The following is a 14,249-nucleotide window of genomic DNA, read 5'->3' on the forward strand; positions in this document are numbered from 1 at the left end:
ACCAAACAGTATTTTTGTTTTGCAACGTTATGTAAATGATATGTATATCTGTGTTAAATGCTGGTTTTACCATTGACACTTATTTTCATTTTCATTTTAAACGTTATGTTTAGGGGTTTGTTTAACATAGGTTCTCGTGTCAAAATTTCGCCTTGATTGTCGCAGAATAATAATTTATATATTTTTAACAAGAAGAAACGCAAACGCCGTGCAGGTCTTTGGAACAGTATCATTAGCCGTTTGTTGCTATAATGTATCATTAGGAATCAAAACCAAATGTTCATAAGATTAGTAACTAAAGCAATTTGTGCATGTATCAGTGTAGGAAAATCTATATCATACTTTATGTTCTTAACAATTCGATCAAATTATTCCTTGTATTGATCCACAATAACAAAATTAGACACTTGTATGTGATGATCCAGAGAGAGTACCGCTTACGGACGGGGCTCACTTTTTCTGTATTGTACGGTATTAGGTCAAGGATATCAATTCTGGACTCTTGATTGTGATGTCGATGAGTGGATAGTCACCATTTTCTAATTGTATTTGATATGGGGCTCCAGAATGAGGAAATTAAAATAATAAAAAACAGCCGACAGATTATTAGAAATTTATTTGTTCCCTTCATACGGTCATTATTTCATTAACGTCATTAGCGTTAATGAACCAATTCATAAAATAAATGCTGGCCCTCAAATTCTTTAAAACATATTTTCCTCTGATGTACAAAATTAAAGCAAACCATTACTTGGCCATTGTATTAGTTGACATAAAATTCTAGTGGTAAAAAGAAAAGCAAGTATACATGCTCCAAAGGAAATCCCAACATGCCTCACCCTAACATTAAACCAAAGCCTTGAATAAAAGTATAATCAAATGTTTAATAAACAATTTAATTATGAAACAAGGAAATAAGCAAACGTTCAAGTGTGATAAATGTCGAAATGCTTTTTATGCATTGATTAGTTTGAATTCGTTTTTATTCTTGTTGTTTTCGGGGTTTACGCCATTTGCATGTGATTATATTGTTATACATGACAAAGCAAATCCCTGTAGGGGTAAATTGTCCATAGTCGGACAGACGATGCCATTTTTGCCAAGTTTCATTCCGTGACTCTTGTCCGCCAAATGTTCGTTGAAAGCAAAATATTCCAGACGGGGGGGGGGGGGGGGGGGCGGCAAAATGTTTTCCGACCATCGCATCAATTCAGTAAAGAGAACACTGCACAATAATTTCATGGGATTATTTAGACCAACCAGAATCACATAATGTGATATGTAACACGTTATGATATCTGAAATTAGAAACTGCATATACTATATAAAAACTGCACCGTCTATGTGATAAATTGTAATCTTCTTTATGTGTGACACTTTAATAAACAATGCATAATCTAATGTGAATTTATTTTCATTGTGAAAACTCGATGGCAGTTTTAAAAAAGATTTGTCTGATTCTGGAACTCCATTAAAGACAAAGTATCAAATTTAACCACTAATCTTTATTTCATCACTTCTTAAATTCCTCTTATTTCTTTGGTATTGGTAAATGTTTGACTTATCCGATTATAATATTCCGATACAGCTGCTCGTCTAAAATAGAACGTCTAGTATTTTGAATTCCAAAGTATGTTACGAAATGCTGGAAGGACATACATTTGCAAGAAAGTTATCTGTCTTCCATGTGTGCTGCTATTGGATTGGTTATCGTTGCATGTATCTTTTCTAGAGTTAAAAGACATCAGGAACAAGGAATAATACAAAATAACAGAGATCAGAACAAGAAATAAAGGTGTATCAAATTGCATAGATCATATCTGATGTAGAGCAATTAATCTTGCGGAGTAAGAAGTTTAAAATGCCGGATGTTTCTGATTTTGTATATGTTACATTGTTTCTTGTATCAATATTACCCTAGAAGTGCGTTTGCGTGTATGTGCCCTTTGCGACTAATAGCCTTTACAGTGAAACTCTATTCACATCATTGGTTTTCATCATACCATCCTTTATCCATTGTTGCCAGTGGTCAAGTGCATTTCCGATTGCCTGGTCCATATTAAGATATTTATAATTAGCTAACCGTCCGAGGAACAAAACTGTTCGTCTTTCTTTTTCTGTCTCATTTTCAGCCAACTGTTGATAGGTGGCGTAGAGTTTAGTGTTGCGTTCATTTGGTACAGGATAATACGGGTCTCCATGGGAAGTGCTGTATTCTCGAACAAGTGTGGTATGTGTGGATCGTTGATTCAAAAATTGCTTAAACTCCACAGTTCGTGTGTACGGCACGCGCATACTCGGCTCATTCACCACGCTCGCTGGTTGCATTACTGTATCTGTATCCCCCATTTCAAATGTATCTTCCTCAAATCGTAAGGAACGATATTCCAAACGATCTAACCCTTGTGATGCGAAGTAGCCATCAATTGGACCAGTGAAAACTGTGAAGTTAACGCCATTGAAGCAGTGCCGTTCTTGAAAATAGTCCGTGTTTAAACGAACCTCAATTTGAGGATGATTCAGTAACTCCCGGAAAACCCCAGTGTAACCACACGAAGGGAGCATCTGGATGGGATCAGTAAAGTAACGGTCGTCCATGTTATACCTAAGAGGGATGCGTTCAAGGACACTTGCGTCTAGGTGTTCTGGGGACTTCTCCCACTGTTTCAGTGTATAACTATGAAAGAAGTCATTGTATATACGATGCCCAAACCTGGCCACTGCAGATTCCATGGAGTTCTTGTAAGGCGCTTGAAATTTGATAGATCTGGTTTCTTCGGCCAACCATCGTCTCATGTCTTCCTCGTTTTGAACCGAAGAATCGTATAGCTTTTGAATCGTCTGTATGCATATCGGTACTGGTGCATATACAAAGTCATCACTGCCATCTCGAGGATATATTTTGGCAAGTACTCTGTGCTCCCATGGTTCCCATGAACCAAAAGCTGATATGAAATTCCATACGTCTTGTCGAGTGGTATGGAAAAGGTGAGCACCGTACTTCGATATACGAATTCCGAACTGGTTAACATAATCGTAACAGTTTCCGCCTATATGGTCGCGCGAATCTATCACCAGAATTTTTTGCTTTGTATTTTCAGCAAGCAACCGTGCGATCACAGAACCAGAAAAGCCTGCACCAACGATTAAAGCGTCCACATTCATTTCGGAGGAGAGAACTCTTATTTAAGATGTTAAAAGAATTAAGGAACTTTAGATAACTTGAATAAAGGTTCTTAACTAATTGTTTGTCTTCATAAATGTTTTTCAGAAAGTCGATTTTTCTGTTTAGAAAGTTTAATAAATGACACAAATTCCTTGATTTATTTTTTCTGGAGTGCAGAAATCAACACATTGTTCCGTTGGTATTGACGAAAATTACCCAGACTGACGATTTAGTGGAGAGTTTTCTCAAAAGCTATTCTCCTTTCAGCTAGGTACATCTACGGGATTACGAGGTCACCTGAGAGTGTCATCGATTTGGCGCATCTGCAATGGAGAGGAAATGTGCAGGTGCAAAGTATTAGCGACAACAGATTCGCTTAAAGGACATATTCAAAATGTAAAGACGATTTTCTCGGATATTTATGAACAATATTGGTTGTGAAATGAACACTCTTCGTGTTAACGTATGCCCAGGAAATTGGGGTGACCAGTTTCTGGATAGATGCCATTAGCTTTTGGCAATAATACAGCTGTGATCAAGATGCATTAGAAATTGTAACGGCTCCACATAATCATTATAACATGAAATCTGAACATTGAAATTATCGTTGATCTTGCTTTCATATCTACATAATTTTAAGAGGATCCAGTAGAAGTTGTAACCTGAGAAACATATTTGAACAATGCCTTCAGACAGGCGTTCGGAAATCCAAAATATGTTGTAACTCTATACATTCTCCATTACTTCATTATTGATTTTCCTCAGGTGGCTGACTGTTTAGGGCTATAGTCAGTGGGCTGCGTGTTAGAGTTTGTCCCATGTAGTGCCTCTAAGCAAGGTATTGTTTCCTCGTTGCCTCGGAGGTAATTATAAATATGTTAAGGCGATTGTAAAACACCTGTCAAGAAATCTCCTCTTGCAACATATGTTTTGCTATTTGCTTCTTGTGCATTATTCAAAAGTTGAAGGGTTTTCTCAAGTCCATTCAATCTGACTCGGAGAGTTTTGTATATATCTTTTTTTTTTTTTGAGCACCAGACAGATGCCCCCCCCCTTCCAAAAATATTTAAAAAGTATTTTATGTTTGTTTGTTTCCCTCTCAGATTTGTTGTATGTTCTATTTAAACAGAATTTTGTATCAAAAATTTAAATTTAAATTTTTGATGGGGTAATTATTTTTCCCTAGTGTTATCTATAGGGTCGTTCGTCCGAGCCTGGTTTTATTCACCTTGCTCGAAGTCCCTTCCCTTGAAAATTTTGTAACCTTTGCTGGAGGTCGCCTAAGTCTCAGTGCTTGCTATGTGTATTAGTGCTATATTGTGTGCATGGTATATTTTCTGTGTTTGAGACAGCAAGTATAAATCAAAATTTTTCCCAGTTGTCTTATTTCAATTCTTTGGATTTAGAATCCATTTTAATATATTATATCTTATTTTCCGTTAATTTATTTTCAATTTAGAATGTTGGCTATCGGAACGGTGCAATATATTAGGTTATAAAAAAATTATATTGTTTTATTCGAGTGTTAATCTGTGTCGTTCCTCGTAAAAAGTGCTAGAATTAGAAATAGATAGGCTGTGCTCGATGTCATCGCCTTGTACTTTCCCCATATAGATTCCCTGTGGATTCCCTGTAGTTTCGTATTTTTAGATTTAGTAGACTTTCGAATTATGTATACGAGTTTTAGTACAAAACAAAAACAAAAAATTTAAATTTTTAAGACTTGAAATTGCATATATCAAGCTTTTTGCCTATCTAATATCTTACACGAGGCGATCCAGCTTCTGAAAATGTTGGTTCAGGTATTTACATAATATCAACCCATCCTACCATGAGGTGAGATAAACGAAACAATACTTTCTTCCAGTCCGACCATATTAAAGATGAATTTGATCTTTTAATTTAAAAAAATTAAATCTGCAACAGTTCAATCGTGACAATGTACAACGTAAAATCAATGAGGTACTGATTAGTATCAGATTAACCAGAAAACTAAGCCTATTCCTTTATTTAATAAATAGCCTTTAATGGGAGTATTGCCTCCATCCACCAATCACATGAAAACAGTGCATGTTTTCATAGCCGTTGCCAAGGAATAAAATGTATTAAAAGATATAAAATTATACGTTAAGTAATACGCGGTAATACGTTCTAATCTCGAATGAGCACTGTCCTCATTTGACCAGCCAAAATAAAGTGTTTCCTTCTGATAATTTTCTACCAAGGTTATGCTCTTGTTCTAAATTCATTACTTGTTGTAACCATCCCCAGATTGTTTATATACATGCATATGCTTTAGGGTATTCATCTATATTACTATTATAGATTGTTGCTTTCCTTGGCTTAAAACCCGTTTTCCGGTATGCATCAGTCTTAGAATGACATTTTCACAATAATATGCTACAGAAAGATAAAGCATTGTTTGAGTGCAAACCCATATTTGTATGTTTCTGAATAAAATCTGGAAAATAAATTTTCACATAGTTTATAAGAGTTGCCCTCACAAACCTATGTAATAACACCATGTGATCCTTGCGACGGCTTCCGCTCAAGATCGACGATTAAGTTCTGTACAACGGGTTTATGACGGCACCAAGGGGTTTGTTAATTGGGATGCTGTTTTAAGCTCTAATAAATGATAGGTGATGGCACGAACTAATATAATACAATTTGTTTGCCTTTTCAGTTTACAATTTACGTTTTGCTCTACACGTGATGTTTTTGACACAAAAACGTTAAATGTACAGTTAGAATTATAGTACGAGAATGAGCTACGGTGAGTGCTCCTTACCGATGTAGCGATTATTAATTGCGACTTCAAAATAATGTTGATATTTTGTGTCTATAAATCTGTGTCAAATCATATTGCTATCCATTCAGTATTTCAATTTTGCGAGATACTGCCCATCTATTCAATGAATAACACGACCAACGTCATATGAAAATTGTATGAAAACGGCATCCATAGAAATCTCTAATCCTCGGTTTATGCTGTAGCGGGATGCATCTAAATTAACCCCTCTTCCAAAACGATATGAAAATCGAAAATGGTCAATCAATCTGGTATAATAGTAGCTGAGCTTTATGTTGATGTTCAAAGCCACTGGAATACTAACGTCACTCGTGTCTTGTTTGGAATTGATCAGGTGCGACGAAGGAAATATCCCAGGTAATTTCAGATCCAATGATTTAGTCCCTTTCGTAATTACTTTAATGTTGTTATTTAAGTTGCAATTTGGGCTAAGACTAAACTTGATTCATTGCTGAGTATACAAGGTTTGTCAATGTGACAGGGAATGAACTAAACGCAGTACACATTTCATTTCGAAGTGTGCGTTCAAACAAACATTAATTAGCAGTACTCAACCCTAAAGTATGTAAACTATATTGCTTATTAAAACACATTATCACATTCAATAACTTGCATGCAATTTTTAGTTCGGTCTAGTGCTCGTGTTACCTAATATCCTTTAGTACAGCTGACAGCGAATCGGTTCAATACAGAACTTTAATACTGGGGAAGATTTAAATGGATATAAATCTACATACCTTGATTATATTCCATATACCGGCAAATGTATTAATGCTAATGAAATAAATAATATAGAGAAATAGATACAGGAAATATAGCTAATATACCGTAGAAGAACCAATTAGTTTCAGCATTAACCCATTCTAGCAGATATTATCACTTTCAGAATATGAATAAACTACCAAGAATATTAGTATAGGCTTCAGCTATCATACAGATTCAAATCCGACGCACTGAATTCAACCATTAATCCAGACATAAATATTTTTGGAATTAGGCATATAAAAACAAGTGCCTTCAAAATGTAAACTAATCTCTTCCAAAAAATCTCTTCACTGCGACGAAACATTTGATTCGATATTCAAAGCACTAGAAATGAAGACATCTACACTGCTCTGACTGCCTCTGTTATGGAATTTCTATTTGAAGCACTGGACACAAGCATGAGGGCAATACACGTGATATGTGTATGATCCAAGTCGCCCTCTAGCGAACAACACATATTTTATTAGGACTGTCAGTTAGCAAAGTACCGCGCACGTGATGTTCTAATGTAATTTAGAATTTGTACATGTGCTATAGGAACATGTATACAATACTGCCAGATATGAATGTCAGTGACAAAGTAAATTAAAAGTTGAATAAAAAATTGCTTTATCAACGAAGACTATGGACAAATTTGGAAACTTTTAAAAGACCTGATAATCACTGAAGTATAGAACAGAAGCTAATTTCACTACGTGACATTGGTACTATTCTGTACTAGATATGTCTTGACGTAATAACTCATTCAGAATTATCCACACAACTGACAATGCTCAGGACTGTTTATGACACAAGAACAACTGAAGAAGTGAAAAGCGTTCTTGAAGGATTGCAATCTTACACTTTGAATGGTATTGATGAAATATTTCACGATTTCTTTTTGGTGACTAAGGTTGCTACATTAGTCTCTATATGCAATGAATTATTTGGTCCTCTTTTCATAAATAACGGCACTATTTGCACCTATCCACAAAAAGAGATTAAAATGAATTAAAAGTAAACTCTTACCCAAAGTTAAAGGTCGAATTTAGCACATCATATTGCGTGTATCGGACGAAGCAAATCAGCATTTCGAAAAGCAAACATCATTGAATGTTGACATTTTAAGTACTTTAAATTTGTCGTGTATGCGTGGCATGCGATGCTTTTGATTTGTGACAACAGCTGTAGGTATCACTTAACAATCCGCCACACCTACATCTCCAAATTCAAGAACTACGATCAGTAAGTAGCACAGCGTGTTATACTCCTATAGTCCACCACATTGGCTAGGTGAATACACGTGATAAAAAAAAGTCTAAACATGACGTTGAATACCTATTAACGTTTTATTTCGAGCCAGCAAGTTCTGGCGCACAGTCATACGACGCAAGTTGAATGAAACTAGTGACTGAGTTGGGGTCATTTTGGGTATAAGTAACTTTAAATTTTCAAAACAAAAGTTAAGTGTTGTAAACTGTAGATCAAATGTAGTGGAAGACGAACTGAGGAACGCCTACAAAAACATGTCGTAATATATTGGGCACAGTAATCAATGGCATTAGAGTATGTGTATTTTCTGTTTGATAGTTGATGACTTAGCATGAAGGAATGCTGGTTGCAACCTTATGTTGAGGATTATTTCAAGAACTGTTCTGTAGCGGTATCGTCCAACTATAAAGAGGTTAAATGCGTGTACTTTTATGGGGTTTTTATTTCAATCGTGGCATAAGCCTTAAGAGTCATTAACAGCACAAACAACAAAGGAACTGTTAAATTTAATTGCCATATTAAGACGCTTTGAGAACTCCATTTTCAAATATCTTTAAAGCAAAAATAAAATTGTATTCATACACTGTTATGAACGCCCAATAATGCATATAAAAACTAAAGTTATAATTTAAAGTTAACTTGAGGTGATCATTAATAATGTTGTTCAAAGTGAATTAAACAGTTACTAATTTCACGTGGTATGTGTGAGATTTAGATCATTCAAGATGTGTCTGACGAAAGTTCTCTTTTACTGTATTCAAACAGAGAATAGAGATTTAAATTAAATGAGACGTCCAAGATTGTATAACAGAATAAGAAGTTATATACGGTGATAATATTACATGAACTGAATATTTGGTATCGGCCATTTTGGAAACGAGGGTACTCTTTTTTCCACTCAGTACGCTTGCCCTACTTTGCACCTCAAATTTCGGGAATCATTCCTACGGATGCCCTCACTCTGTCAAATTGTTAAAGAAGTTGTAAAACTTAAAATACCCAAATTAAAGCCTAACACCTCAAGAGTCAAGCATTTACTGTGTTCATCCCGTATTATGGTAGATACTATTTCTTCTTAACATGCAAATAAGCAATTCTGGTTTTAGGCTGATTTTCTTTCATATATTTACAAATGATATAATGAATAGTGTAAAAAAAAATATTCTGCTTTAACTTCCTTTTCTGTTAAGACCCCTTTAAATAATTCATGTCAGGTCACATTACTATGACAAACAGCCTTCACGCAAAGATCAAAACAATGCATGCGGATAAGTTAACTTGTTGATAACATCAGGTTTACCCGACTCAGTTAATAGGGAAGATAACTGCTTATAATCAAAAGTTGCTGCAAACACTGAAAACAGAAAAAGAATTAAAGTTATATCTGTTTTTAATTACTTTTGCAGGTGCTTTATATTGTTCCTTGTCACTAAGTGCTAATCTAATCAAAGGATTTTTTTAAAAAACGTTGTAGAGCTACCGAATGGTGTGTGTGTGTGTGTTTGTGTGATAGAGAGGGAGAGAGAGAGAAGAGACAAAGAGAGAGTTATATAAATATAACAAGTCCAGGGAGTATCTGAGGAGAAGTATTCAATGACTTAAATGAAATGCTTCTAATATGTTTAACATAATATTTAAAAGAGTCGCAGACGTTGGAATGTGAAATCTTCGTCTGTAGCTAAGCTATCAGTTTGTAATTCGTTAATAATTTTTCAAAGAAATATGCTTAAATATTTTGCTACTAGTTTGTTCTATCTTGTCATTAGCCGTTGAAATTTCAAAGTATTCGGTGTTATGTAATAATACTCTTAATCACGTTCATTGTATTCTCCCTAAAGAATTCACACTCAAAGAAGAAGTAGAATGAATCAGCCCAACCATTATGTGACATTGTCTGTATCTATCTTTCTGTACGTTTATGATAATGCCTAAACTTATGTACTACAATTTCGGGAAAATAATTAAAATACTTTAGACCTTTGATTTAAAAACTGAAAGATTGTCTAGAGATGTTTTATATGTGCCTGTTCTTTGCGTGACGTGTTCGAAACATGACTCCGTATGCACGTTTACATTACTGACACTTTATCACATTGATTATAAAACCCATATCAATTTCTTTAGAACAGGACAGTCTTGCTGTTTTAATTCATACAGTAGATGAAAAAAAAAATAGAGATTTAATTTCATTAAAAAAAATAGTTTGATGCGCTTAAACTGTACATTAAACTTAGCCGTAATATGAAGTCGTCCGCCCATTGCAGGTTTTATAGTAATAGGAACAACTGCTAAAAGAAAAAGAATTAAAATAATCAAAATAACCAATACTTAAAATTCAGACTTACCCAAGGATAAACGTCTCTAATTCAGAACCGCCTATTGTTTGTCTCCGAAGAAAATGAAATCAACATCTTGAAATAGGAACACTCTCAACTTTTGATTTTTCGTTTGAAATCATCCGGTATTGAGTAAAAGCATTGATGTGTGTGGACAGCTGTCAGATGTGAACTTACGTTTCATATGCGGTTATTATATCATAACCATACACGCCTATACAAGAAATACAACCAATCGCCCTACATGTCATTCTTCCATAGTTGTTATTATTCCAGTACACGGAAGCATTACATAATGTAATTGAGAGTCTAAAGAAAATGTTGAATTCATCCGCATTTAAAACGAGCAAAGTCCTGAGCACAGTCTTACTTCGTACTAAATAATCCGGGATTTTACAGGACGTCAAATTGCTCTCTTTTCATCTATTTAGGCTCTTTTTATATAAACTGCTTTGTAATGTATTTACTGGTTCAAGAGCTAAGCCAGCCGAAATAGATATTAGATGGGAACTTGGAAAGGATAGCACGAGAGGGTATATATACATACAATAGTGTATCACTATGTTTTAGATTTTTGTTATTTATGTACGTTGACGATTTCTATATCCAATGAAAAATATTATTGGGCAATAAACAATAAAAAATAGTATTTATGACAATAACAAACCAGTCTCTACCATATCAACAATCTGCAACGAAAGGGGCAGCAAATTCTGGCTAGTTGTTGTGGTTGACATTGGTTGGTAAGGTGGGCCGACTGTGAACTGCAGTTATTCGCTGTAATGATATTTACTACGTAACAGTTTCACAACTTTTATTGTTCATTGCTCTATAGTGCATGCATTCGCGGGTGACGATTGCGGAAAACAAATATTATGGGATATAGAAGGCCTTGACATATATCAAAACCCAAATCGAAAGTATGAGTTCACACACTACTTGTCCACATCTGAGGTGTAATGACGATAAAATCAGCATTTATAAGACCATATACTAAACCGCTCTGGTCGCCTAGTGTTTAGAGCGTCCGTATTGGATGCAGGAGGTCGTGGGTTCGATCCCCGGCCGAGTCATACCAAAAACATACAAAAATGGTACTAAGAGCTGCCCCGCTTGTCGCTCAGCATTAGGAAGTTAGTGATAGGACTAGTCGGCCTAGTGTCAGGATAATGTGACTGGGTGGGACATCATACTACATGTCTACGGCATGATGCCCCAGTGCTAGACATCACTATAAACTGTTACACTGTAGACATCGTAGCGATATGACTGAAAAATTGTTAAAGCTACGTTAAACACAACACACACACACACACACACACACACACACACACACCATATACTTGGCAATAGAATGAAACTAAAGTAAATTCGATCATGTGTATATTGAGTCAAAGCAACTTGAAACTTTGAAAGGAAACAGCTGAAATTGGTTATGCTGTATTCTTGCTTTAAAGGAGGCAGCACGAAGAAAAGCGTAAGAAAGCATATCGTAAAACACTTTGGCCCAGTAGTCTGTTCATAAATAAATATAATAGACCACTAGTCAGAAAATATAGAAAGGACATGGAGATGTAAGCGTAATGAAACTGATGGAAGAGGTAATAATAAAAATGCATTCAAATGTGGAACCCTAAATATGTCTCGAAAGGGGGATCATTTTCCCACATTTTGGATGAAATCCGGTGCATTGATTTTAGTTGTAGATATTACGCCCTAACTTGAACAAACATATCTCAGTAGGATTGCCTCGTTTGTAGCAGTAATTGCATTGGAAAGAAATAAATGTAATTTGAGTGCAAGGGACATTTTCTGAAACCAACTGAAATCACACCTGTTCGCTTTGTCATTCGACACCAGTGATGCTTTTTATTAAAACTAAGTTATATTTTTCGTTCGCTAGCCAATCGTCGGGAAGTCTCAGAGTATAAACATTAATGATTCTCTTCTTCACCTCCATTGGATACAATAATGAGCAATTCTGATTCAAACTTATTGAGCTTGTAGCTGCAGCTGAGTAGGTGCGGTACCCGTCATGCACTTGGCCAGCATGCGACACAAGGGAATTGTAACCAAGACAATTTATTGTATCATTTAATTAGTAAATTATTCTGGAGTTGCAGTTCACTCGTTCGTATTTTCAAGTTTTGTGATCTGCATATGCTACAAGACTGATTGAATTTTATCTTTTTTAGATATACTCATAATATATTTGTGAGAGACTAATATTTCTCAGAACAGTCTTAGTCTTGAGTTGTGGAAATGTGTTGTTCAAATAATCGTAGGTGGGGTTAAGTAGTGAATGTACGGGGTAACTTGGAATAGATATTGGAATGTGCAGCGCAGTGTGGGCGTTTGTAAAATGTCACGTGTTCTAGGTTTCTTTATTAGCATCGATACGTTGTTGTTTCATCGCCTTCTGCGTCAGTGCGTCTATAGGAATCGGCTTCTTCTGTCTGTCACATAGTAATTACCTTTTTCGTCTCTTCTTGTATTCAAACTTCTTGTCGCCACCATAGCTCTGTAAATAATAAATATATCTGGAACGCTATTTAGTAGACGATTTGCTTATCACGTGTTGTGACTTTTAAACGCTTCATCTTCTAAGGTCCAGTTTTGACAGAATTATTCCTCCGTCTTTCAACTGTATATTGTAACTACAACATATGAGCATGGTCAGCATTAGTTCAGGAACTATTAGCATATTTAACGTGTATGTTGTCTAGTATATCATACGGATGCAGTTGTGGGCAGAAAAGAGACACATATATTGCCATTCACAAACACAATAGCAACGAGGTCATCTTGTTGGAGGTACATTAAACTAAAAAGAGAACATTCATTGCAAGTTTGACCAAACATATAAGTTCTTCTATATAAAGAAACGATCTATGCTCGTGCGATCAATTGTTTTTGAGCAGGAAAATGTGGATTATCAAATGTAACATGATCTCTGATAGAATTGTTTCGTCATTAGCTGCTAGGTTGACATTCATCAGTCAAGGTATGCCGATTGCCCATTTGGCACCAATTCGTGAGAGGGTATATTGATTGGGTGTATCTACCTGAGCCCCTGGTATGAATCTAAGGTGCAATAAAAGAAACAAAAATCAATTGTGGTAACAGTGACATTTTTAATGGTGATATTTTTAATACTACATGAACAGTTTTATACATGCAGTCACTGCAGACGGACAAACAATATATGTAATGGAGTTGGAAATTTAACAAAACTACACAAAATGTGGAGTTTACCTACGACAAGCCATGGAAATAGCACTGTATTTCAAACTGCTTATGCATTTTTATAATTGTTGTTTTACTTGTCGAACCTTTACCTAAGTTAATCCCGAGTGTAGAAGACTTTCAAACTATATTGGGCTGGAGTTGCAAGATATTATTCTTCAAATGAAACTAGTAAACACCAGGGCAAACGAAGCATGAAGCACGACATACCCTTGATTACAATGTTTGTATTTCGGTAGTAGTAAACATACTGTGTCTGGGGACAAATGTTTCTATACGTTTAAGTGATTATCCAATCCTGGGAAGATTACTCCACTTAATGTATGATTTTAAACCACAACACATTTGCTTCACTTTCTTATGTCTATACAGTTTATATTGCTTTATGTGTAGAATGGTGTCGTCGTTTATAAAATAACCTGATTACGGCTCCAGTGGGTTACATAGTAATATAATTGTCTCATATCATTTGGAATTGATGGTGCCTATCCGACGTTTTGAAAAGCATACTTAATAGTTCGTATTACTGTATTTCAATCACGTAGACGATGATCACGATTCGTTTTGAATGTCAATAAAAATGGAAAAATTGATTCAGTAAACTGGAATAGTTCGCCACACTTCGATACATACTTGAATAAAATTTCAATGCATGCATTACCTGTCCTTTTTA

General features: G+C 35.3%; 2 protein-coding genes across 4 annotated transcripts in view; one reads left to right on the forward strand and one right to left on the reverse strand.

Annotated features, from left to right (window-relative positions):
• The window catches only part of LOC149791528 (beta-1,3-galactosyltransferase 5-like), a 258,369-nt gene that overhangs the window by 220,942 nt on the left and 23,178 nt on the right, over positions 1-14,249 (forward strand). The window lies entirely within an intron of this gene.
• LOC149791531 (uncharacterized) lies at positions 602-10,697 on the reverse strand. 2 transcript variants are annotated; one of them, XM_089970052.1, is made up of 2 exons: positions 10,340-10,697; positions 602-3,489 (listed from the first exon to the last, which is right to left on the reverse strand). In XM_089970052.1, the coding sequence occupies exon 2, from the start codon at positions 3,163-3,165 to the stop codon at positions 1,963-1,965; it is 1,203 nt and encodes a 400-aa protein (XP_089826178.1). In that variant the 5' UTR covers positions 3,166-3,489; positions 10,340-10,697; the 3' UTR covers positions 602-1,962. The 2 variants fall into 2 exon arrangements, with proteins under 2 accessions (XP_089826178.1, XP_089826179.1); XM_089970053.1 differs by lacking the exon at positions 10,340-10,697 and adding an exon at positions 7,752-7,934.

The sequence above is a fragment of the Sinohyriopsis cumingii genome, chromosome 9 (assembly GCF_028554795.1).
Source record: "Sinohyriopsis cumingii isolate HCF-2022 chromosome 9, ASM2855479v2, whole genome shotgun sequence".
NCBI lineage: Eukaryota > Metazoa > Mollusca > Bivalvia > Unionida > Unionidae > Sinohyriopsis > Sinohyriopsis cumingii.

Bases quoted from the DNA above. Each gene is read 5' to 3' on its own strand.
- LOC149791531 (XM_089970052.1), bottom strand. From the start codon at position 3,165: ATGAATGTGGACGCTTTAATCGTTGGTGCAGGCTTTTCTGGTTCTGTG.